Source organism: Pristis pectinata, chromosome 19 (genome assembly GCF_009764475.1).
Source record: "Pristis pectinata isolate sPriPec2 chromosome 19, sPriPec2.1.pri, whole genome shotgun sequence".
Taxonomy (NCBI): Eukaryota; Metazoa; Chordata; class Chondrichthyes; order Rhinopristiformes; family Pristidae; genus Pristis; species Pristis pectinata.
In genome coordinates, this window is record NC_067423.1 from 39346009 (window position 1) to 39369641 (window position 23633).

Sequence of the window (23633 nt, forward strand, 5' to 3'; positions counted from 1 at the left end):
GGGCCACTGTTCCACCGTTTATCCAAGTGAACCATCGTCAAGACTAACAGCAGCTCCAAGCCGTCACATCACATTGTTTCACTTCTCTCTCACAACGCACCTCAATGCACAAGAGCCTTGGGAAACAGGTACGGAAACCATTTACTCATCTTAAGGCAAACGTAATTTCTGTCTCTGTTTCATTGCAGTTTGCAAGAAGTTACTGTGCACAGACCATCTACCATTCCTATCACATTACAGCAGGGGCTGCACTCCAAAATAAGTACCTCATTGGCTGCAAAGTGCTTTGGGACTTCATAAAGGATGCTATAAAAATGCATGCTGTTATTGTAATAAGTGACTTCAGGCATGCTGTAGGAGGAATGCAGAGCAAGCCGTCACATGCTGCCTTCAAATGGTTCCTACCAGGTAATTTTTAAAGAGTTCTTTCTTTCCTGCATTGATGAAACAATTCTCGCACATTGTTAATTAAGCCATAGAAAGCAGTCTGCTAACAAACAGAGCGTAGCATTAATCTCTGTATTACTGTAACTAGGTACAGCTTTCCACTGTGAGGTAATTACACACTTATCTTGCATCCCTTATCAATTCAGACTTTCAGTAAAACCTTTGCCGCCAGATTAGAGAATATGTTACTGTGTCCAACTGGGGAGGATCAAGCGGGTTTTATTAAAGGCACGACCACAAGGGAAAATTTAAAAGAGAATGGTTGATTTTATAATGACATGGAGAGAAACAACTTGGACAGCTCCCTTTACACTTCATGGGATTAAATTGGCTTTTATTTACCTTGTGATACTTTAGCTTTGGGAGCCTAATTCATGAAAATACTTTTCAGAAAATGGACCAACTGCAACCAGAAAATGGCAAAGGAATGAGATTATTAAGTGAACAACCCCTGCATAAAGAAATCAGGCAAGCCTCCTCTTCATTACATACAACACTGCTTTATATTTTAAACACCCTTCAGCCTCACTTATTTAGCTAAATCTTTCTTTGCACCATTCTGTTCTTTTGTGCTCGTCACTGTGTTTATTGTTGTACTTATTATTTACTGTTTACTCTGTGAGCTTCACGTCAGCAAGCTGGTGTATATGACAATAAATTGATTTGATCTGATCTGAGCTTTTGGTTAGATTACCACAGGACATTGAGTAATGCTGGTGAGATGGAGCAGAGGCACCGACAATCCATGATTTAACTTAATGGGAGGACAAGGCCTTTTATTTATTTATTTGTTTCTCGGGATCCGGTTGTTGCTAGAAAAGATCAGCATTTTTTGCCCCTTCCTAACTGCCCTTGGTGGTGGTGAGCTGCCCTCCTGAACTTTGTGTGAAGATACTTTCACACTACCGTTGTTCCAGGATTTGGACCAAAGTCAAGATGGTGAGTGGCTTGGAGGGGAACCTGCAGGTGGTGTCCCCTTGCATCACCTGCTCTTGTCCCCCTTGCCGGTAGAGGTTGCAGGTTTGGGATGTGCTGTGGTGAGCAACTGCAGTGCATTTTATAAGGTGCTGGACAATGTTGAGTCAATGTTTGGGATGGTGGATCAGGCACCAACCATGTGGACTGGTTTGTCCTGGATATTGCTAAACTCCTTCCGTGTTATTGGAGCTGTATTCATCCAGGCAGGTGGGGAGCATCCCTCACACTCCTAACTTGTGCCTTATAGTTGGTGGAAAGGCTTTGTGGCGTCAGGAGGTGAGCTATTCATTGCAGTACAACAGCTTCTAATGCACTCTTGTAGCCACAGTATTTATGAGGGCAGTCCAGTTAAGTTTCTGGTCAATGATGGAAGAACAGAGGATGGTAACAGGACTGAATATCATGGGTAAGTGGTTAGACTCTCTCTTGGTGGAGATGGTCGTTTTTGGCACTTCTGTTACTTACCATTTATCTGCCCATGCCTGAATGTTGGCTAGGTCCTGCTGCAAGCAGGTATGGACTGCTATTTTTGCTGAGGAGCTGTTAATGGAACTGAACACTCTGCAATCATCAGCGAACATTGCCACGTCTGACCTCATAGGAGTAGGTCATTGATGAAGTGGCTGAATATGGTTGGGCCTTGGACACTACTCTAAGGAACTCCTCCTCCCTCACCACCACCCTCCTGCTTCTGTTCCCCACGCTTTTGGATCTCGATGCTCGCTGAGATCTCAGATATCCCATTGGCCTCACCCTCTCGTTGCCAGCTCACAGTATGGCAGAGAAAAGTTCGAAATGAAGGAAATCAAATGAATGATGCCCCGATCCAGCAGGACCTTACTCAATAAACCACAAGTAGTGGGTTCTTTCCATCTGAGAGTCCGCCCACCTTAAATATCTCACCGCTTCAGCGTATCCTACTCCTTTCTCTCTCTTGGCTTCCATTCAGTCCTTCAAGGTTACGTACACCGATGGGCTCGGTATGGTAGACGAGGAACTGATTTTCCACTGCTTGAGCCCTGTAGAACCAGGGACCACTGTCTCTTAAAAAGGGATCATCCATCCAGAGCAGAGATCCGAAGAAATCCCTTGACACGGGGGGGGTGGGGGGGAATGGTGAATCTTCGGAATTCTTGACCCAAGTGGGCTGTGGAGGCGTCTTCATTGAGTGTATTCAGGACAGGGATCGATAGATTTTAAGATATTAAGGGAATCAAGGAATATGGGCATAGTGCAGGAAGGTAGCACAGAAGTAGAATATCAGCCATGATCTCAGCTGGTCGAGCAGCCTCTGTGGGGCGTAAAGGAATTGTCGACGTCCTGCATCAGGACAGAGTGGAGAGGGGGGATAGCAGGTATCAAAAGGGGAATGGTTCCCATGCTCACCTCTTTTACTTATCAGAATCCAGTTCCGGTAGTCCTATTGTGTTCCTGCTTATCTCCCTCCAGCAGCCACCTCCAACCTTCATCCTCCCCTCCCCTCCCCTCCCCTACCTGCCTGTCATCTTACACCACCCCCCCCCCCAGTCTGCCAATCACCCCAGACTCCTGTCTCACCACTCCCCTTCCCCTCTTTACACCAGCCACCTCCACTCTCCGCTCTCAGTCCTGACGCAGGGTTTCGACCTGAAACGTCGACAGTTCCTTCTCCTCCCACAGGTGCTGCTCAACCCGGTGAGTTCCCCCAGCTCTTTGTGTGTTGGTCCAGATTCCAGCATCGGCAATCTCTTGTGTCTCAATCAGCCATGATCTTACTGAATGGCAGGGCAGGCACGAGTGATTTACTCCCGCTTTGACTGCTTATATTCTTACAGGATAAATATTTTTTGTAGGATGTGCTTTTTGTACACCAGCCCTATCCCCTCTTATCACAATATTTTTGTGCCAACATTTACCATTGCCAGTTTCCATGTTGATACTTCCCCTTCAACACTGCTCAGCATTTGACCAATGAAGCATAGACTCCAGACAGCAGGAGACTTTGTGGAGCAAGTTTACCAAAGTTTTCTTGAAAACTCATTTGCTGTCTTAACCGCACACAAATATAAAAACAAAACCTGTTCTTCTGTGGGCAATGTTACTTATCTTTTTGTGTACAATAGTGAGATTGTGTGCTGAAATATATGTATGATACCAATAGGTTTATAAGATTCATTTAGTAGGCATAGAAAACTGGCATTCCCCATACTTTCCCATTATACCGGAGGCCGTTCCGCTCATGAAGTCTATGCCAGCTCTCAGACCAATCCCATTCCCCATTTATCTTCTTGCAACCTATTCTCTCTCACGTATCCATTAACTCTGCCCGATTCTCCTCACACCCACCTACACCAGGCAACCAGTCAACCTACCAATGTAATTTTGGGATGTGGGAGGAAACCAGAGCACCCAGGGGAAAGCACACAGGGTCACAGGGAGCATGTGCAAACTCAGTGCAAACATTAATCCGTAGCGCCGCTCTGCTGTGGACCCAAAACGCCAAATGCGCTATCCCATGAAAAGCAGGAGAATTGTCCCGAGCCTAATGAGCTGTATTTCCTCTTCAGTAACATCAATGAAACAGTCTCCCTGGTCATTGTACCACTGTTGTTTCTGCATCTTGGTCTGTGCAAATATGTTCCTGCATTTCCCACATTACAACAGGGATTTGACGGTTTTGGCAATGGAACACATTGGGATATTCTGAGCCTTTGAAAGAGACTATAAAAATGGAATTCTTACAATAGACGTTCAGCCACTTCATTAGAAAATACAAACATAAGTAACACAACAAGAGTGAAGCTCAGCTTTTGCATCACCGTACCTCCATGCTCATTGATCCAATAAAGAAAGAGATTCATTGTTCCTGCTTCAGTTATCTTCTCATCATCTTCATAGAGCCATAACACTTGTTGACAACCTGCCTTCATAGCTTCAGATTGTGCATACAGACAACCTCCGTAATTTCTAAACCAAGAAAGAATAAGGAGTTACAACCAGGTTTTACTTTTTAAAGTTGCTGTCTAACGACAGGGTGGCACAGCAGGCAGTGCTGGTGTCTCACAGCTCCACAGAGACCCAGGTTCAATTCTGATCTCGGGTGCTGTCTGTGTGGAGTTTGCAACATTCTCCCTGTGACCACATGGGCTTCCTCTAGGTGCTCCAGTTTCCTCCCACATCCCACGGACGTGTGGCTTAGTAGGTCGCTGTAAATTGCCCCTGATATGTAGGTGAGTGGTAGAATCTGGGGGAAGTTGGTGGGAATGCAGTGCAAATAAAATGGGATTCGTGAAACTGGATGATAGAGGGTCAATCGGACTTGGTGGACCAAGGGGCCTATTTCCATGCTGTATTTCTATGTCTACATCAAACGTTGTGTTAAAATAAGACCCCGGGTTGAAGCAGTTGCTGCTTATGGGGGAACCTGCTTCCTCTCGCTGTTCAGGTCCAGAGCGCAGGAAATGTTCTGTAAAGCAGCCGCGAAAAGTCAACAACGGCAGTCACCTGGTTAGTGAACCCAGTGTAGAGAGGACCACACGTCCACCTGGATATCACCCTAGTCTGTGAGCCTTTGAGGCAGGAGACGGTCCATCCGTCCCTTTAGAATCACACTGAATTTGGTCAGTGTCCATGTTTGTACCCCAGATACGGCTCCCATTCTAATACCGGTTTTTTCACCCTGCCCTCAAATCAGCCATCCTCTTCCCCCTCAATCATGTTGACTAACCGCTGTTGACTAACACTTGTTGACTAACAGCTGTCGACTTTCTTCCTGAGACCCGCAGACTGTGCTAGTAATCTCTCCTGCCTACTGTTGGATTCAACTGTTTTAAGTAGTTTTTTAACACATGTAGTGTTTAATACACCTCAAGTGGCTGCACAAGGAATGGCCACTTCCTAGCTTATTGGTTTGTCCATCGGGTGAATACGTGTTTTCTCACTGGTTAGTTTTGCCACAGGGATCTAATAGGTTTCCTGACTGGACTATCGTTAGCTAAAGTGTACCCCTTATCTCAGGTATAAAAGGTGTTGTTTCTTGTTAATCTCTCTCTTGCTTATCTCTCTCCTGCCTCTACTCTCTTGCTCATCTTGCTCTCTTCCCCCCGGCCCGACTCATTTTAGTTCCTTTCCCTCAGCTCATCTCCTAGTAGTAAAGCTAGTGCCAACGTGCTCTGTGACTGTTTCTTTATTTGAAACTTTTCCAATAAAACTTTGTGAAGCACCAAGTTGTCTTCAACTCATTCTTGGACTCCTGAAAGAACCCGCAGATTCAAAAAGAACCAGGTCTGACATTACATTATGCTGTTGCATAAAGTTGCTCTTTATTTAAATATTGATGCCTAAGTTCTGCAGCAGCAAGAAGAGCAACTTGGATTTGTCAAAATTTCCGCATTTTTAAACATCTCAATTATACCTTATCTCACTTTTCAAGAGATAAGGACTCAGAATGGACAACCTTTCTGCAAATGTCACTCTGTCATTAACATGTCTAGCCTTTTACTACAACCTCTCCAACAACTGAATATTATTTTGAAACAGCAAGATCAAATAGTCTGCTTCACCCCAGTTGTGATCTCCCCAGGGTTAACGCAGCGTTCCATAGTGTCTTCACTGGAATTATATATAGAGCTGGGTTTAAGTCTTATTTAAGTTCATCAGTCCAATCTGTTATTCCTAGTGAATCGCAAGGGAGTGATTGCATTTTGCGTGCACTTCAGTTGAGAAGATACACTGAGATCTTATTTTTCTTGTGACTATTAATAAAGTTTCCAGTCCATTAACTGAAGAATTGCAAGCAAGTTGTGCTTGTTTCCTGCATTCTCTCATCCTTATTCAGAATTGCTCTCTCTTTCTCTCCCCCCACCCCCCACCTCAGGGTGCTGCAGTGGTGCAGCAGGCAGAGCTGTTGCCTCACAGCGCCGGAGACCGGGGTTCAATCCTGACCTCCGGTGCTGTCTGTGTGGAGTTTGCACATTTTCCTGTGACCTGTGTGGGTTTCCTCCAAGGGCTCCAGTTTTCTCCCACATCCAAGACTTGCGGGTTGGTTGGTTAATTGACCACTGTAAGTGGACCCGAAAGTGCAGGTGAGTGATAGAATCTGGGGGAAGTTGATGGGAATGTGGGGAGAATAAAATGGGATTAATGTGATTGATGGTTGGCATGAATTTGATGGGCTGAAGGGCCTGTTTCCATGTTCAATCTCTATATGGCTCTACTGTCTCACTTAATAATTTCTCCCACTCAGCATCAGTAGTTCTTCTGAGACGTGGGTGAGTGACTGAATGAAATGGAATCAAAACTTACCTAAACCAGTCAAAAAATCATCATTGATTCTGAAAGGCAAGGTACTGTTTTCCTGTAGGTAATTAATGGGGTAGAGGATGTCCAATAAAAGAATTAAGGCTATTGAGGGGTTGCAATTAACTTTTCAAATTTGGCAAGTGTCACAGTAATGAAGGCAATATTCACATTTCCAAAGGTGTTGAAATTTGAAATGATCGTACAAAATAATTTATTATCTTGATTCAAAGTTGTCAACTGCTCCTTTGTGCAGAACCCCGCTCTAACGTATAACCTCTCCACACCCCTGTAACAATGGTGCCACTGTCTGGCTCCACACCACATCTCATGATCATTAGCCCATTAGGAATACCACACAACAAAGGAGCAGAGCTCATTAAGTAGTATTTGCATATATAAGCTCACATTATTAGGAAGTTTTTCCACAGTCGATGGGAAAGCTCCTCCTAGCTTTATGAAATGTCTGCTGTATCAGGATTGAGGAACGCGCAGTAGATCTTTGAGCATGGTAGAGGGGTTTATTATTTGGCAGTTGCCAAGCTGAGGTCAGTCTAGTTTACCACATGCTGCATGTGGTGAAAGATATTTTCCTGCGTCTCTTTCTCCTGTCTCTTGCTCTCTTTCTCTCTCACACACAAGCACACACACATATACACATAAAACATACACACACTCATACACACTGACTCACACAAACACACATGGACTCACACACACACACACACTCACACAAACACATACTCACACATACTCACACACACAGACTCACACAAACATACACAAACACACACACAAACACACACTCACACCCACACACTCACTCACACAAACACACACTAACACTCACATGGACTCACACAAACATACACAAAAACACACACCCACACATTCACACTACATACAAAACTCACACACACTCTCTCTTTCTCTCCCCCTCATGCCTTTCTATCTTGCTCTCCACAATGATCTCTCATCCTCTCTGCCCCTCTCTCAGTGGGACACACTGGCCTTCCTCTCACGTTTCCTGTCTCTTTGTCCTTCCAAGCAGTTGCTGTGTTCCCTTGTACCCCAACACTGACGGAATGCTGGAAGTTCTTAGACAGAAATAGGGTTAGGAGATTCAACCCCTTGAACCCTTCAGATGGATAGTACTTGGGCCAGGCCTGAACACGACTTCTGCCTTGATTCCTTAACCTTTGGCATCTCAATCTCACCAAAATAATCCACCTCATTTTCAAAAATTTTCCACTCATCTTCAGCGAGATAGCGCTCCAGACTTCCACTGCCCCTTGTGTGAGTAAGCCCTGCCTGACACCACCCAAGAAGCCTAGCTCTATTTTTAAGACCTTGGCCTTCCTCAACAGTTTGCTGCCACCCACCCTACACTTTCTTCAACAAAACAGAAAGTGCCTGAAGCACTCAGCAGGTCAGGCAGCATCCATGGAGAGAGGAACACAGTTCAGCAGGCTGACCTTGTTTCCCTCTCCATCGATGCTGCCTGACCTTCTGAGTATCTTGTTTCTGTTTCAGGTTTCCAGCATCTGCAGTTCTCCTTAGTTTCAACTATCAAATCCCTTAATCATCATCAGCTTCCTAATTAGATCAATGCCTAACCTTCCACATCAAAGGGAAGGAAACCTGTCTGGATCATTTAACCTTTACAGCCCCAGTAACCATCTGTTGCATCCGCCCCAAGGGCACTGTTTCCTTCCCGGATGCTGCCCATTTTCACTCTCTCTGATGAGCAGCAACTAAACACATCTAGACCATAAGGAGGATTCAACCTTCCCCATCTCCTGAAAGAGCACTTCTCAAAGGACAAAGCTACAAATGCAGCTAAATAACACAAGGACCTCAGGTGGAGCTGGGTGGCCTGGACGTTGTTCATTCCAACTGCGCTTCGACAGGCGAAGACCCCACAGAGGGAGCTCTGCACTGTCTGAAATGCCGTCTTCTGACTGATGCATTAAACTGAGACCTCACCCCATTTGCTTCCCTCGTGTGAAGATCCTGCGAGGAATGCCGGGGGGGGAGGGGTTCTCCCGAGTTCCTGGCCAACGCCCATTCCCAAGCAGGGTCAACCTCGCATCGCTGTGGGTGGGATCTTGCTGTGCGCCCATTTAGCTGCCAGGATTTCCACACCCCGGCGCTGCACTTGGCACGTGAGGGGCGCCGGGATCAAAGCCCGCCCTGTGCTCTGACTGGTCTTGAGCTGACTTACGCACCCTCCGAGTTTGCAGTCACCCGTTCCTCCTCTCCAGGCTCGAACGTACTTCGGGTTCGCCCACAGGGACACGTCGTTAAAGATTTCCGTGCCGAAGTAAGGACCGACCGGACAAAGGATCACGTAGAGCAAGGCCTTGGTGGCCTTCTTCACACCAATGGAAGGCTTCGGGGTAAAATCAGAAGGTAAATCAACAGCTAAGCTGGACAAATCTCACCCTGGACAGCAGCTTCGTTATTCCTCCCTTCCCCGATGCCGATCCCGCAGGAAATTGGGGTTCATTCTCCATGGGGCTGCTATGACCCAGAGGACATCGATAGGACAAAGAGTCAGAATCTTTTTCCCAGGGCAGGGGAGTCTAAAGCTAGAGGGCACAGGCTTAAGGTGAGAGGGGAGAAATGCAAAGGGTATCCGAGGGGTAAGTTTATCACACAGAGGGTGGTGAATGTCTGGAACGAGCTGCCAGTGAAAGTGGTGGAGGCAGATAACAATAACAATGCTTAAAAGGAGTTTGGACAGGTATAGGAGAAGTGCAGGGGAACACAGGGCTAATGTGAGCAACAGGGATTAGGGTTGACAGGCATCAAAATCCGTGTGGATGAGGTAGGCCGTAAGGGCCTATTTCTGTGCTGTATGTTGCTGTAGCATTTGAAAGCCTGTGTGTGCTTTCTTCATTTAATTTCAGCGCTCAGTTCACATTGGATTTGGATTGCAGGGGGCGAGAGAAAAGACTGAGGAGGCAGTGCATTGAGAGGTCAGGGGGCTAAGCCAGACTCGACAGCCCTGCGATAAATCTACCAAAGTGGATCAGTTGCTCCCCGTGGATCACCACTGCCAACGGGGCAGGAAATCCGTTGGCTTCCTACAGATTACTGTGCGAGGGGCACGGTGAAAACGCATCAGGCAGAGCCGGTGGAAAAGTGAGGCTTAAAGGCAGGGAAACAGAATTGTAAGTAAGACATCAGGCTCAGGATCCCTGCTTCAATGCCAAGCCGAGCAACAAAACCTTCCCGTTCAATCAGCTGCCCGCAGAAATCCTGGGAATCCTCTGGGGGGATAATTAAGGACATTTGGCCTATTCCGCATGGACATTACATGGAGGAATGAACACTCGGTCCAATGGCAGGCAGCAAAAGGCCTGCCCCACACACAATATTAGCAGCCTACATCCCTCCCAAAATGTAATCCCCTAATGATGGAAAGATGGTTAAACACAAGGGACTTCTGGAAGTTGAGTCCCTTTAGGTCTACAATAACACGATTTTTTTCCCTTTATTAATCCAGTCACCATCACATTATTATATTACTTCAATGTAATGCCATTCACACAACTTAAAAGTCAACCCCTTCAAATTACAGCACAGTTGATCAACCTTATCCAGAACGCACTCAAGCCCCTGTGGCACCCACCGGTCCCGGAAGTCCTCCAATGTAACCGTGGATATCGCACGCTCCTCCTCCAGGGACACACGGACACATATGTAACCCCAGAAGAGGGGCAAGCAATCAGGTCGGACAGAACGTGATAGAAATCACCGGCCTAACTTTGTCTATCCAAACTCTCCAGTCTTTGGAATACTGGACCAGTGATTAAGCTTGAACAGTTTCTCCACGTCGACTTTAGGGGAGTGCTCCTCCTTTACCCATTCAGCCTGTGTCCTGCAGCCGACATAGATGGAACACTGCTGATCCATGTCCTTCCAAACCAGCAGCAGGAGGCACTCCAGCATCTTCTGGGGCTCAGTCTTCATCTGATCGATCAGCTGGCAAACACCAACTGTCACTCAATCACCTACCCAGGCCAATCGGAAGCTACATCTATCTCGATACATAGGTATGGTGCACCAGCTGCCCACACACAGCACTATTGCATCTTAGCTTAGGTGTCACTTTAGGGCTTATATATCTACCCCCTCAGCAAGCAGACAGTTAATCACATACCTTCTCCCCCTCTATCTTCTCTCTCACACACACCCACTACACAGATGCACAAACAACTTCTGAATAACATTAGTGAGACAGGTGTTGAGGTGGAGATGATCTGAGAGCTTCAAGTTCCTAGGAGTGAACATCACCAATACTCTATCCTGGTCCAACCACGTAGACACCACAGCCAAGAAAGCTCACCAGCGCCTCTACTTCCTCAGAAGGCAAGGGAAATTCAGCATGTCCCCCCGTTGACCCTCACCAATTTTTACAGATGCACATTAGAAAGTATCCTACCAGGATACATCACGGCTTGGTATAACAACTGCTCTGCCTAAGACCACAAGAAACTGCAGAGAGTTGTGGGCACGACTCAGCACATCACGGAAACCAGCATCCTCTCCATGGACTCTGTCTACATTTCTCGCTGCCTCGGAAAAGCAGCCAACATTATCAAAGACCCCTCCCGCCTAGAACATTCTCTCTTCTTCCCCCTCCCATCAGGCTGGAGATACAAAAGCCTGAAAGCACGTACCACCAGGATCTTTAAGGTCATGAGTTCATCTTATCGAACAAGAGGTCCTTTTAATACCCACGGTTATAAGACTATTAAATGGACTTCTTGTACAAAAAGATGGATGATGGATTCTTGCCCTCACAATCTACCTCATCGTGGCCTTGCACCTTATTGTCTGCCTGCACTGCACTTTCTCTGTAAGTGTAACACTACATTCTGGATCCCATTGTTGTTTTTCCCTCGTACTACCTCGATGGACTGATGTTGTGAAATGATCTGTATGGATGGCATGCAAAACCTCAGTATGGATGGCATGCAAAACCTCGGTATGGATGGCATGCAAAACCTCGGTATGGATGGCATGCAAAACCTCGGTACATGTGTCAATAATAAACCAATTACCAATGTCCTGCTTGGGTAGTCCACAATCTAATGGTATCAACATTGAATTTTCCTGTTTCAGGTAACCCACTCCTCCAGTGTTCCTCTCCCACTCTCACGACTTCACACAGGATCTCTCTCCCTTTGTTCACTTTTCCCTACTCCAGACTTGTTACCCTCCCCCACCTGGTTCCATCTGTCGATCGCCACCACCCCCCCGCCACCTCCATCTGATTCCCCCTATCACTCACCAGCCTCTGTCTCACCCTTCCCTCGCATTTCTATATACTATCTTCCCTGTCTGCTCTCAGTCCTGATCCAGGGTCTCGACCCAAAACGTTGACCATCCCTTCGCCTCCACAGTTGGTGCTTAACCCAGCAGTTTATTTATTTATTTTTGCTCCAGGTTCCAGCATCTGCAGTCCCTTGTGTTGCAACAGGACACGGCCCAGCACGTCACGGAAACCAGCCTCCCCTCCATGGACTCTGTCTTTACCTCTCGCTGCCTTGGTGAAGCAGCCAGCATAATCAAAGACCCCACCCACCCGGGTCATTCTCTCTTCTCTCCTCTTCTATCAGGTCGAAGATACAGGAGCCTGAGGGCACGTACCACCAGGCTTAAGGACTGCTTCTATCCCACTGTGATAAGACTATTGAACAGTTCCCTTATACGACGAGATGGACTCTGACCTCACGATCTACCTTGTTGTGACCTTGCACCTTATTGCACTGCACTTTCTCTATAGCTGTGACACCTTATACTGTTATTGCTTTTACCTGTACTACCTCAATGCACTCTGTACTGACTCAATGTAACTGCACTGTGTAATGAATTGACCTGTACGATCAGTATGCAAGACAAGTTTTTCACTGTACCTTGGTACAAGTGACAGTAATAAACCAGTATCAATAGGAGTTCCAAATGTCAGATCATCAGAGTTTTACTGTTGTTGTAAAAACAAACTGGTTCAATTGTATACTTCAGGGAAGGAAATCTGCCACCCTTCTCCAGCCTGGTCAAACGTGACTCCAGACCCACCAATACAGTTGACTCTTCACTTCCTCCTAAGTTCAGGGGCAATCAGGGATGGGCAACAAATGCTGGCATTGTCAGTGATGTACACATCCCATGAACAAATTAAAGAAAAGATCATGCAGCCAAAGCATGTAGCTACACTGCAAATACAGGGACAATGTCACCTGCACATTGACTTGTGCTTTCAGTACAGAACCTCCAGCCCCAATGTACTGGCTATTGGTCATCGGACACACCCACATTTGGGTGGCACTGCTAATTGGTAATTGGAAATCTAAACTATGTGATTAAGTTTGAACAATCTCCTTATTGATAAAAACTGTTGCACTTTTAATCAGGAGTGTTTGGGGGGGGATTGGGTGACCCTTGACTGTCAATCAAACAAATGTCTTTCACTGTACCACCACTGCCCGTATGTTTATAAGAAGTGAAAGTAGCGAAAGGAAATGAGGAACACGCGTCCTGATGTTGATATCTTTACTACTTCCCTCAGGGTTGCCCACTGCAGGGTCTGGGAGACTCCAGAGCAGTCCAGGGAAGACGCAAACCACATCAAACACATGCACGTGTACACAAATGCAGATGCATATGTGTACGTCTAAGCATGTGCATGCACACAGACACACAATAACGTGCATGCACACAGACACACACCTGAACACGCACACAGACAAACATATACATCTGGTGTGCATACACACATACACAAGGTGCAGAAACACACACAAACATAGACACACACACGTGCGCGCACACACAGAAACACATATACATGCATTCACATATGTGTGCACCCGCACACACAAGCACACACACGCACACACGTGACCAGAAATTCCCACCTCGGTCCCTATAAAAGTTGGGCGAATGTAGAGACTCTCATCCTTGGAGTAAGGTACCCATTCTTTTTCCAGCTCCACCAGCTTTTTGATGCATTCCAACAGCTCAGTCCGATCAAAAGTCTGGGGAAAAAGAGATTTACTTATTCACAACAATCCCCCTGAACCGGGAAAGAAGAACCATATAAACTGGTTGACCAGCTGCAGAAAATACCAGCACTCAATAAACATCATTCACAGAAGCAGAGGCATTCTTACTAAAGATTGCTTCAAAGCAAGAATGCTGTGGGTGAGGCTCCTATAAAACTGCAGGAGCACACTTAATAAATGGGTCTTCTAAATAAACACATTATTTCAAGATCTCAGGCCCATAACGGGAGCATGCAGGAATTTGAACTTTAGATAAGTTTGGCAGTTTCTGTGTTGTATGTTCTAAGCTCAGATCTCAAGGGTAGAGGCAAGCTAATCGAGGTGCATAGAATAACAGAACCATCTGATAGAATAGAGAAAATTATTTCCTTTGCTGACGAATCCAGAACACAACCTCAAGTTTAGGGGCAGGTCTCTTAGAAGTGAAATCATAATGTATTTTATAACATAAGGTTGAGATCTGGGATTCCATCCCAAAAGGTGGTGGAAGTTGGGGAACAATTGGAACATTCATAACTGGGAGTGAGGACACATCAAGGGATGTGGAACGTGGGCAAGCAAATGGAGCTATGATTCAGGCCTAATAGGCAGCACAGTAGCCTCACAGCATCAGAGACCCTGGTTCGATCCTGACCTCCGGTGCTCTCTGCGTGGAGTTTAAACATGGAGGCACAAGAGGCTACAGATGGTGGAATCTGGAGCAACGAACAATCTGCTGGAGGAACTCAGCGGGTCAAGCAGCATCTGTGGGACTGCATCCGAATCCCGGTGCAGGGTTTCGACCTGAAACACTGACAGTTCCTTTCCTCCCACAGATGCTGCTCGACCCGCTGAGTTCCTCCAGCGGTTTTGTTTGTTGCTGGAGTTGAAATGTTTTCCCTGTCACAGCGTCGGCTTCCGCCCCCCCCCCCCCCCCCCCCCCGGCTGTTCCAGCTTCCTCCCACGTCCCAAAGATGAGCAGATTGTTGGATTAATTGACCGCTGTAAAACGCCCCTAGTGTGGAAGTGAGTAGTAGAATCTGGGAAGAGTATTGAGAATGTGGAGAGAATAAAGGGCTGAATTAGAGGGTATGAGCTCTAAGGAGAGGTTGGACAAACTTGGGAGCGACGGAGGCTGAGAGGAGACCAGATAGAAGTTTGTAAAATTATGAAAGGCACAGACAGAGTAGGCAGCCAGTATCTTTTTCCCAGGTTTGAAATGTCTAATACCAGAGGGCATGCATTTAAGGTGAGAGGGGGAAAGTTCAAAGGAGGTGTGTGGAGCAAGTTTTCTTACACAGAGCGGTGGGTGCCTGGAATGTGCTGCCAGGGGTGCTGGTGGAGGCGGGTACAATAGAGGGGTTTGGGAGGCTCTTAGATAGATACATGAATGTGCAGAAAATGGAGGGATGTGGACCATGAGAAACAAAGGACTGCAGATGCTGGAATCGAGATGAAAAACACGATGACGCTGGAGGAACTCAGCAGGCCGGGCAGCATCCGTGGAGAAAAGCAGGCGGTCAACATTTCGAGTCAGGACCCTTCCTCAGGACTGAAGATAGGAAAAGGGGAAGCTCAATATATAGGGGGGAAAAGCAGAGCAGTGATGGGTGGACAAAAAAGAGGAGGTGGGGTGGGCACAGGGTGGTGATAGGTAGATGCAGGTAAGAGATAGTGATGGGCAGGTGCAGGGGAGGAGGGGAGAGCAGATCCACCGGGGGATGGGTCACAGGTAAGGAGAGAGAGGGAAAAAAAGAGCTAGTAAATGGAAAAAGAGAAGAAGCATGGTGGGGGGGTTTGTGGGGAAGGGGGAGTGGGGATTACCTAAAGTGGGAGAATTCAACGTTCATGCCGTTAGGTTGTAAGGTTCCAAGATGGAAAATGAGGTGCTGTTCCTCCAGCTTGCGCTTGGAATTCTCCTGGTAGTGGAGGCGGACGAGGACCGACATATCAGTGATAGTGTGGGAGGGGGAGTTGAAGTGACTGGCAATGGGGAGATGCAGATCGCGGTTACGGACGGAGCGCAGGTGTTCTGCGAAACGGTCACCTGCCATGCACAGGCAGAAGGGATGAGTTTAATTAGGTGTCATTAACTTAATTAGTTCCGCGCAACATCGTGGGCCGAAGGGCCTGTTCCTGTGCTGTACTGTTCTATATTCTAATATAATGGAAGGTTGATGGTTGGCATACATAGGATCGGGTGAAGCATCTGTTTCCGCTCTGTGTCTCTCTACAACTCAATGAATGATGGGCTAGTCCAAAGGCACGAGGTCTTCCTTCTGTTGCTGATATCCAATCAGAGATGAAATGGGAAGTCTCTGTGCTAGCATGAAATTAGGAAATTAGGAGGTGTTGTTCATAGTGAAAAAGGTTATTGTAGATTACAGGGGGATCTTGATCAGTTAGGGAAGTGGGTCGAGGTGAGGCAAATGGAGTTCAATGTAGATAAGTGTGAGGTGATGCACTTTGGAAAGTCAAACCAGTGTAGGACTTGTACTGTGAATGGTAGGGCGCTAGGGAGTGTAATGGAACAGAGGGACCTAGGAGTACAAATGCATAGTTCACCGAAGGTGGCATCACAGGAAGACAGAGTGATGAAAAAGGCATTTATCACACTGGCCTTCATCAGTCAGGGTATTGAGTACAGGAGTTGGGACATTGTGGTGCAGTTGTACAAGTTGTTGGTGAGGCCACTCTTGGAGCACCGTGTACAGTTTGGGTTACCCTCTTACAGGAAAGATGTGGGTAAACTGGAAAGAGTGCAGAAAAGATTTACGAGGATGTTGCCAGGATTAGAGGGCCTGAGTTATAAGGAGAGATTGGCCAGGCGAGATCTCTGTTCCTTGGAACATAGGAGAATGAAGGGGGACCTTCAAAAAATTATGAGAGGTAACAGTCTTTTACCCAGGGTAGGGGAGTCCAAAACTTGGGAGCACAGATTTAGGGTGAGAGGGGAAAGATTTAAAAGGGACCCGAGGGGCAACTTTTTCACGCAGAGGGTGGTGAGTATATGGAATGAGCTGCCAGAGGAAGTGGGTGAGGCAGGTACAATAGTATCATTTAAGAAGCACTTGAATAGGTACACGGAGGGGCGGGGCCTGGAGGGATATGGGCCGAACGCAGGAAATTGGGACTAGCTGGGTGGGCACGGACTGGTTGGGCCGAAGGGTCTGTATCCGTCATATATTGCTTTATGACGGATCAACATGCACCGATTAACAAAACTGCTCCGTCTCTGGAGCTGGCATTGCTTCAGAGAAGAAAATGCACAGAATTATAAGGAGCTGTTACGACCTGCACTGAAATAATCAACGGGTAACCGCTCACAGACCTGTCCGTGTACTCACAGGCAGAGCGGCCCTGATGGTAGATCTCAGCATCCGGTCCATGTTCAGCATAGGGCGGAACAGCCGAATCTTGTTGTCCACTCCTCGGAATGCTTTCAGCCCCTCAAACAGCTGTGGGGAAACGCCGGATGAAATAAGAATCCGACCAGTACAACATTTTCAGTGGATTTTAAGGACAAGTGATCAAGAAAAGTTGTTTTTACAGGTGTACACATAATTCACATTCTTTTACAACATAGAAAGAGGCCGGAGAAACAAAGGGCTGCAGATGCTGGAATCTAGACGAAAAACACGATGATGCTGGGGGAACTCAGCAGGCCAGGCAGCATCCGCGGAGAAAAGCAACCGGTCAATGTTTCGGGTCAGGACCCTTCTTCAGGACTGAAGATAGGAAAAGGGGAAACCCCGATATATTGGGGGGAAGAGCAGAGCAGTGATAGGTGGACAAAAGAGGGGAGGCAGGGTGGGCACAGGGTGGCGATAGGTAGATGCAGGTAAGAGACAGTGATAGGCAGGTGCGGGGGAGGAGGGGAGAGCAGATCCACCGGGGGATGGGTCAAAGGTAAGGAGGAATAAAGGGAGGTAGAAAAAAGAGAGGCTAGGAGAGGGAAGAAAAGAAGAGGCATGGTTGGGGGGGGGGTGCGGGGGGTGGGGATTACATAAAGTGGGAGAATTCAATGTTCATTCAATGTTCAGAGGCCACTTGGCCCATCGGGTATATACTGGCTCACAGAGAAATCCCATTTGCATTGCCCCACATTTCGCTATTACCTATCTCTCACATGCCCCTCAAGTCTGACCTAATTCTCATGGTACCCACACCACATAATTAGTTATCGGTAACCAATTAACTTACCAGTTTTGAGTTGCATGTGTGGGCCACTTCACTACGATGGACCTGAGCACTTGAATTACCTCAGCCTTGGAGTCTATGGGCCAAGTGCTGGAAGATGGGATTAATACCAATGGGTGCCCACTAGTTGGCATGGACCAAGTGGGCCGAATGGCCCGTTTCCGTGCTGTCTGACTCCGCAAACCCTCACTCACTACCCTTTCCCTGATACCCCCAGCCCTGATTGCTTGAAGCAAGCTCGGACGTGCTGTGGGAGCTTGCTGTGCACAATCTGGCCGACACACTTCCAACATTGCAACGGGGGCTACGTTTCGCATCCTGCCTTGGGGGATCACGAGGCTGTGAACGGGCCTGCTTCAATACCAGTCCTTTCTGTCAGGAGAGCGGCTCTCTTGTACTACCTGCTAACAGCCACTAGAGGATGCAGCGAGCCACAGAATATCGAATCCTTGGCTATCAGTGGAGAGAGCAAGGGTTTGCCTATCGCAACTGCCCAGCAATCCACTTACTGTCAGTTACATAGAGTCATAGAGCAATAGAAAACATATACAGGCCCTTCGGCCCAACCAGTCCATGCTGACCACGGTGCCCACCCAGCCAGTCCCAATTTCCTGTGTTCGGCCCATATCTCTCCAAGCCCCGCCCATCCATGTACCCATCCAAGTGCTTCTTAAATGATACTATTGTACCTGTCTCAACCACTTCCTCTGGCAGCTCGTTCCATATACTCACCACCCTCTACGTGAAAAAGTTGCCCCTCAGGTCCCTTTTAAACCTTTCCCCTCTCACCCTAAACCTATGCCCCCTAGTCTTGGACTCCCCTACCCTGGGGAAAAGACTGTTACCATCCACCTCATCAATGCCCCTCATAATATTAAACACCTCTATAAGGTCGCCCCTCATTCTCCTACATTCCAAGGAATAAAGACCCAGCCTGGCCAACCTCTCCCTATAACTCAGGCCCTCTGGTCCTGGCAACATCGTTATAAATCTTTTCTGCTCTCTTTCCAGTTTAACCACGTATTTCCTACAACAGGGTGACCAAAACTGTACACAGTACTCCAAGTGCGGCCTCACCAACAACTTGTACAACAGCAATGTAATGTCCCAACTCCTGTACTCAATGCCCTGACCGATGAAGGCCAGCGTGCTGAAAGCTTTTTTCACTACCCTGTCTACCTGTGACGCCGCTTTCATCAAACTATGTAACAGTCGCATCAGCTTCCAACTGCATTACCAACCAGCAAGGCTTTTACAGGCACATCTACAACACTGTACTTTAAAATTACTGCAAAATATTCTAGCATCATCGACCCACCTATATTAAACTCTAACTTATCAGGACTCCTAAATCAAAAGATTAACAAATTCAAATTGTTCCCTGAAAGTGGCTGCACAAGTTGATAGGGTGGTAAAGAAGGCATATGGCATACTTGCCTTTATTAGGGCAGGTACGGTCGTGTAGCGGTTAGCATAACGCTATTACAGTGCCAGCACCCCGGATTCATTTCCCGCCACTGTCTGTAAGGAGTTTGTATGTTCTAGATAGATAGATATCTTTATTAGTCACATGTACATCGAAACACACAGTGAAATACATCTTTTTGCGTAGTGTTCTGGGGGCAGCCTGCAAGTGTCGCCATGCTTCCGGCGCCAACATAGCATGCCCACAACTTCCTAACCCGTACGTCTTTGGAATGTGGGAGGAAACTGGAGCACCCGGAGGAAACCCACGCAGATACGGGGAGAACGTACTAACTCCTTACAGACAATGGCTGGATTTGAACCTGGGTTGCTGGCGCTGTAAAGCAGTACACTAACCACTACACTACCGTGCCTGCCCTGTGTGTCCGCGTGGGTTTCCTCTGGGTGCTCCGGTTTCTTCCCACATTCCAAAGACATACGGGTTCAGAGCTGTGGGAATGCTATGTTGGCTCCAGAAGAGTGGCGACACTTGCGGGCTGCCCCCAGCACATTCTCAGTAACGCAAAAAGACGCATTTCACTGTGTTTTTCAATGTACATGTGACTAATAAATAAATATCTTATCTTATTAGTCAAGGCATCGAGTTGAAGAGTCAGGAAGTTATGTTGCAGCTTTATAAAACTCTGGTTAGGCCGCATCGGTAGTATTGCATTCAATTCTAGTCACCTCATTACAAGAAGGAGGTGGAAGCTTTGGAGAGGGTGCAGAAGAGGTTTACCAGGATTAGAAAGCATGTACTATAAGGAGAGGTTGGACAAACTTGGGATGTTTTCTCTGGAGCATCAGAGGTTGAGCAGAGACTTGACAGAAGTTTATAAAATAATCAGAGACATAAATAGACAGCTGGTATCTTTTTCCCAGGGTTGAAATGTCTAATACCAGAGGGCATGCGTTCAAGGTGAGAGGGGGAAAGATCAAAGGAAGTATGCAGGGCAAGTTTTTTTTACACAGAGAGTGGTGGGTGCCTGGAACGGGCTGCCAGGGTTGGTGGTGGAGGCAGATGGAAGGGTCTAAGAGATTCTAGATAGGCACATGAATGTGCAGAGAATGGAGAGATATGGACCATCTGCAGGCAGAAGGGATTCGTATAATTAGTTTAATTAGTTTGGCACAACATTGTGGGCCAAAGGGCCTGTTCACTGCACAGTGTGTGCTGCACACACTGAGGTATCATCTCTCACGAGTCCTTCAACAAAGGGTCTGGCATTCCTCTCCAATGAAGACAAGCGGTACTTTGGGGGGCTGCAGAAAGGGAAGCTCGGTGGTGCAGCGGGTAGTGCTGCTCTCTCACACCTCCGGTGACCCAGGTTCGATCCTGACCTCGGTTGCTGTCTGTGTGGAGTTTGCATGTTCTCCCTGTGACCGCAAGGGTTTCCTCCAGGTGCCCAGGTCTCCTCCCACATCCGAGTTGGTGGGTTAATAGGCCGCTGTAAGTTAACTCTAAGCATAGGTAGGGGTAAAAGAATCAAAGGGGAATTTGTACAACAGGGGTTGGGGCTACAGGTACGTAGTTCCCTGAAAGTGGCGACACAGGTAGGCAGGGCGGTGAAGAAGGTGCTTGACACGTCTGCCTTCATCGGTCAGGGCACTGAGTACAGGAGTTGGGATGTCATGTTACAACTGTACAAGTCATTGGTGAGATCACACTTGGGGTATTGTGCGTCGTTCTGGTTAGAAGGAGAGGCTGGATGGGCTGGGACTTTTTCCCCTGGAGTGTAAAAAAATTTGCCCCGCACACCTCCTTTAAGTTTTCCCCCTCTCACCTTAAAGCTATGCCCTCTGGTATTTGCCCTGCTGTAGCTGGGCGAGGTTTTGATGGGAGGGTGAGGAGAGTTACAAATGGCAATAATGCGGGATGAGTATAAGTGTGTGGTTGATGGTCAGTGATGGTCACCTGGTTCCATGCCATATCTATGGCTCTCAATGACTCACTTTACACACAGCAAGATCTCACAAACAGCAGTGATAATGACGAAGCGATCTGTCCAGTTGACCAATGCATCAGGGAAGGCCTGCTCCTGTAGCCGTCTTTGTGCCGTGGGATCATTTACCCACCACCCCAGCAGGTCTAATGGTGCCTCAATTTAATGTCCCACCTGAAAGACAGCACTGCTGACTCTCTCAGTATTACACGGGACAGATGTCCTCAACAGTGATTCAAACCATCCAGGGATGAGTGTGCTACCAACTGAACGGTGACCTCCAATGTACTCAAACAAACTTCTACAGATGCACTGTTGAGAGTATCCTGACTGGACGCATCACAGCCTGGTATGGCAATCCCAGCGCACAGGAACACAAGAGGCTGCAGAGAGTAGCGGACTCTGCCCAATACATCACGGGCACGTCCCTCCCCACCATCGGTAGTACCTACAGGAGGTGCTGCCTCAAGAAGGCAACATCCATCATCAAGTATCCCCCACCATGCGGGTCACGCCCTCTTCTCGCTGCTACCATCGGGCAGGAGATACAGAAGCGTGAAGTCCCACACCACCAGGTTCAGGAACAGTTACTTCCCTTCAGCCATCAGGTTCTTGAACCGACCTGCACAACCCTAACCCTACCTCAGCAACGGAACTCTACGGACCACCTCTTGCACTACCATGGACTTGTCTCTTGATTGTGGCTTTTGCATTGATGTCTTGTCTTGCACAGTCGTTTTCTTCACTGCCTTGTATAATTTATGTTCTATGTGTTGTTCTACGTGCCTGTGATGCTGCTGCAAGCCAGTTTTTCGTTGTACCTGTACCTCACCGTACCTATGCACATTGACAATAAACTTGAACCAACCAAAGCCAAATTCCCCTCCGCCAACTCACCTCCACGGAATAATGGAGGGCCGATACTGCAGGATGCAGCGAGAGGTTCTGCATGGGTTTAATCTGCGGTTTCTCCCAGCCTCGAGTTAATGTCCAGTGAATCATGAGCATGTGATCGGTGAACACAGTGCCAAAAGATAAATGGTTAATGTCTGGCTTCTCTGCCAAAGTTTCGGCCATTTGAACTTCAAGGTCTGAGGCCTGGAAGACACAAAGTCGGTGAAAAGAAAATTCAGCTCCAATTCTTCTGAAAGTTTGGGTGCGACGCTTGCGGGCTGCCCCCCAAAATCACTACGCAAAAGGTGTATTTCACTGTGTGTTTCGACGTACACGTGACTAATAAAGATCTTATCTTAATGTTACATAGAACTTACCGTATAAAAACAGGCCATTCAGCCCACAGGGCCCATGCTGTTCAACTTCCACACCAAGCTCTTCCCACTCTGCCTCCATCTCCTCTAATTCCTTCTCCCTTCATCAATGAGTTAAGCCTCCTTTTATGGTATGAACTGTGCCAGCTCCAAATTCACACCACTCCTTGCTGAAAGAAGTTCCTCTAAAATTTTTGATGTGATCTACTAGTTTCTGTTTTGTTTATGAACTTTATTTGTTTGCACTTCATTTGTCTACCTGCACTGCACATTCTCTGTGACTGTAACACTATATTCTGAATTCGCTACCTCAATGGACTCAGACCAATAGATTACGGGCACGTCACTCCCCACCATCAGTAGTATCTACATGAGGTGCTTCTTCAAGAAGGCAACATCTATCATCAAAGATCCCCCACCATCATCTCTCAGCTACCATCGGGCAGGAGGTACAGAAGCCCGAAGTCCCACACCACCTGTACGATCGGTTTGTAAGACAAGCTTTTCACTGTACCTCGGTACAAGTGACAATAATAAACCAATACCAATACCACCAGATTCAAGAACAGCTAGAGAAACAAAGGACTGCAGATGCTGGAATCTAGATGAAAAACACAGTGATGCTGGAGGAACTCAGCAGGCCAGGCAGCATCCGTGGAGAAAAGTAGGCGGTCAATGTTTTGGGTCAGGACCTTTCATCAGGACCTCTCCAGTCCTGAGGAAGGGTCCTGACACAAATGTTGACCGCCTGCTTTTGTCCACAGATGCCATCTTGGCCTGCTGAGTTCCTCCAGCATCATAGTGTTTTTCAAGAACAGGTATTTCCCTTCAACCATTCAGTTAGAGTCAGAGAGTCATAGAGCACTGCAGCACAGAAACAGGCCCTTCTATCCCTCTAGTCCATGCTGGCCTGGTTTTCTGCCTAGTCCCATCTACCTGCACCAGGACCATAGCCCTTCATACCTCTCTCATCCATTTACCTATCCAAACTTCCCTTAAAT

General features: G+C 47.3%; 1 protein-coding gene across 1 annotated transcript in view; it reads right to left on the bottom strand.

Moving 5' to 3' along the window:
• bcat1 (branched chain amino-acid transaminase 1, cytosolic) overlaps positions 1-23633 on the bottom strand; it is a 77568-nt gene that overhangs the window by 24017 nt on the left and 29918 nt on the right. The window contains exons 3-7 of the mRNA XM_052034319.1: positions 22262-22462; positions 17105-17215; positions 13632-13751; positions 8931-9094; positions 4229-4371 (exon numbers count right to left, since the gene is read on the bottom strand). Coding sequence (XP_051890279.1) covers positions 4229-4371; positions 8931-9094; positions 13632-13751; positions 17105-17215; positions 22262-22462 — 739 coding nt within the window. The remainder of the gene's footprint in view (positions 1-4228; positions 4372-8930; positions 9095-13631; positions 13752-17104; positions 17216-22261; positions 22463-23633) is intronic.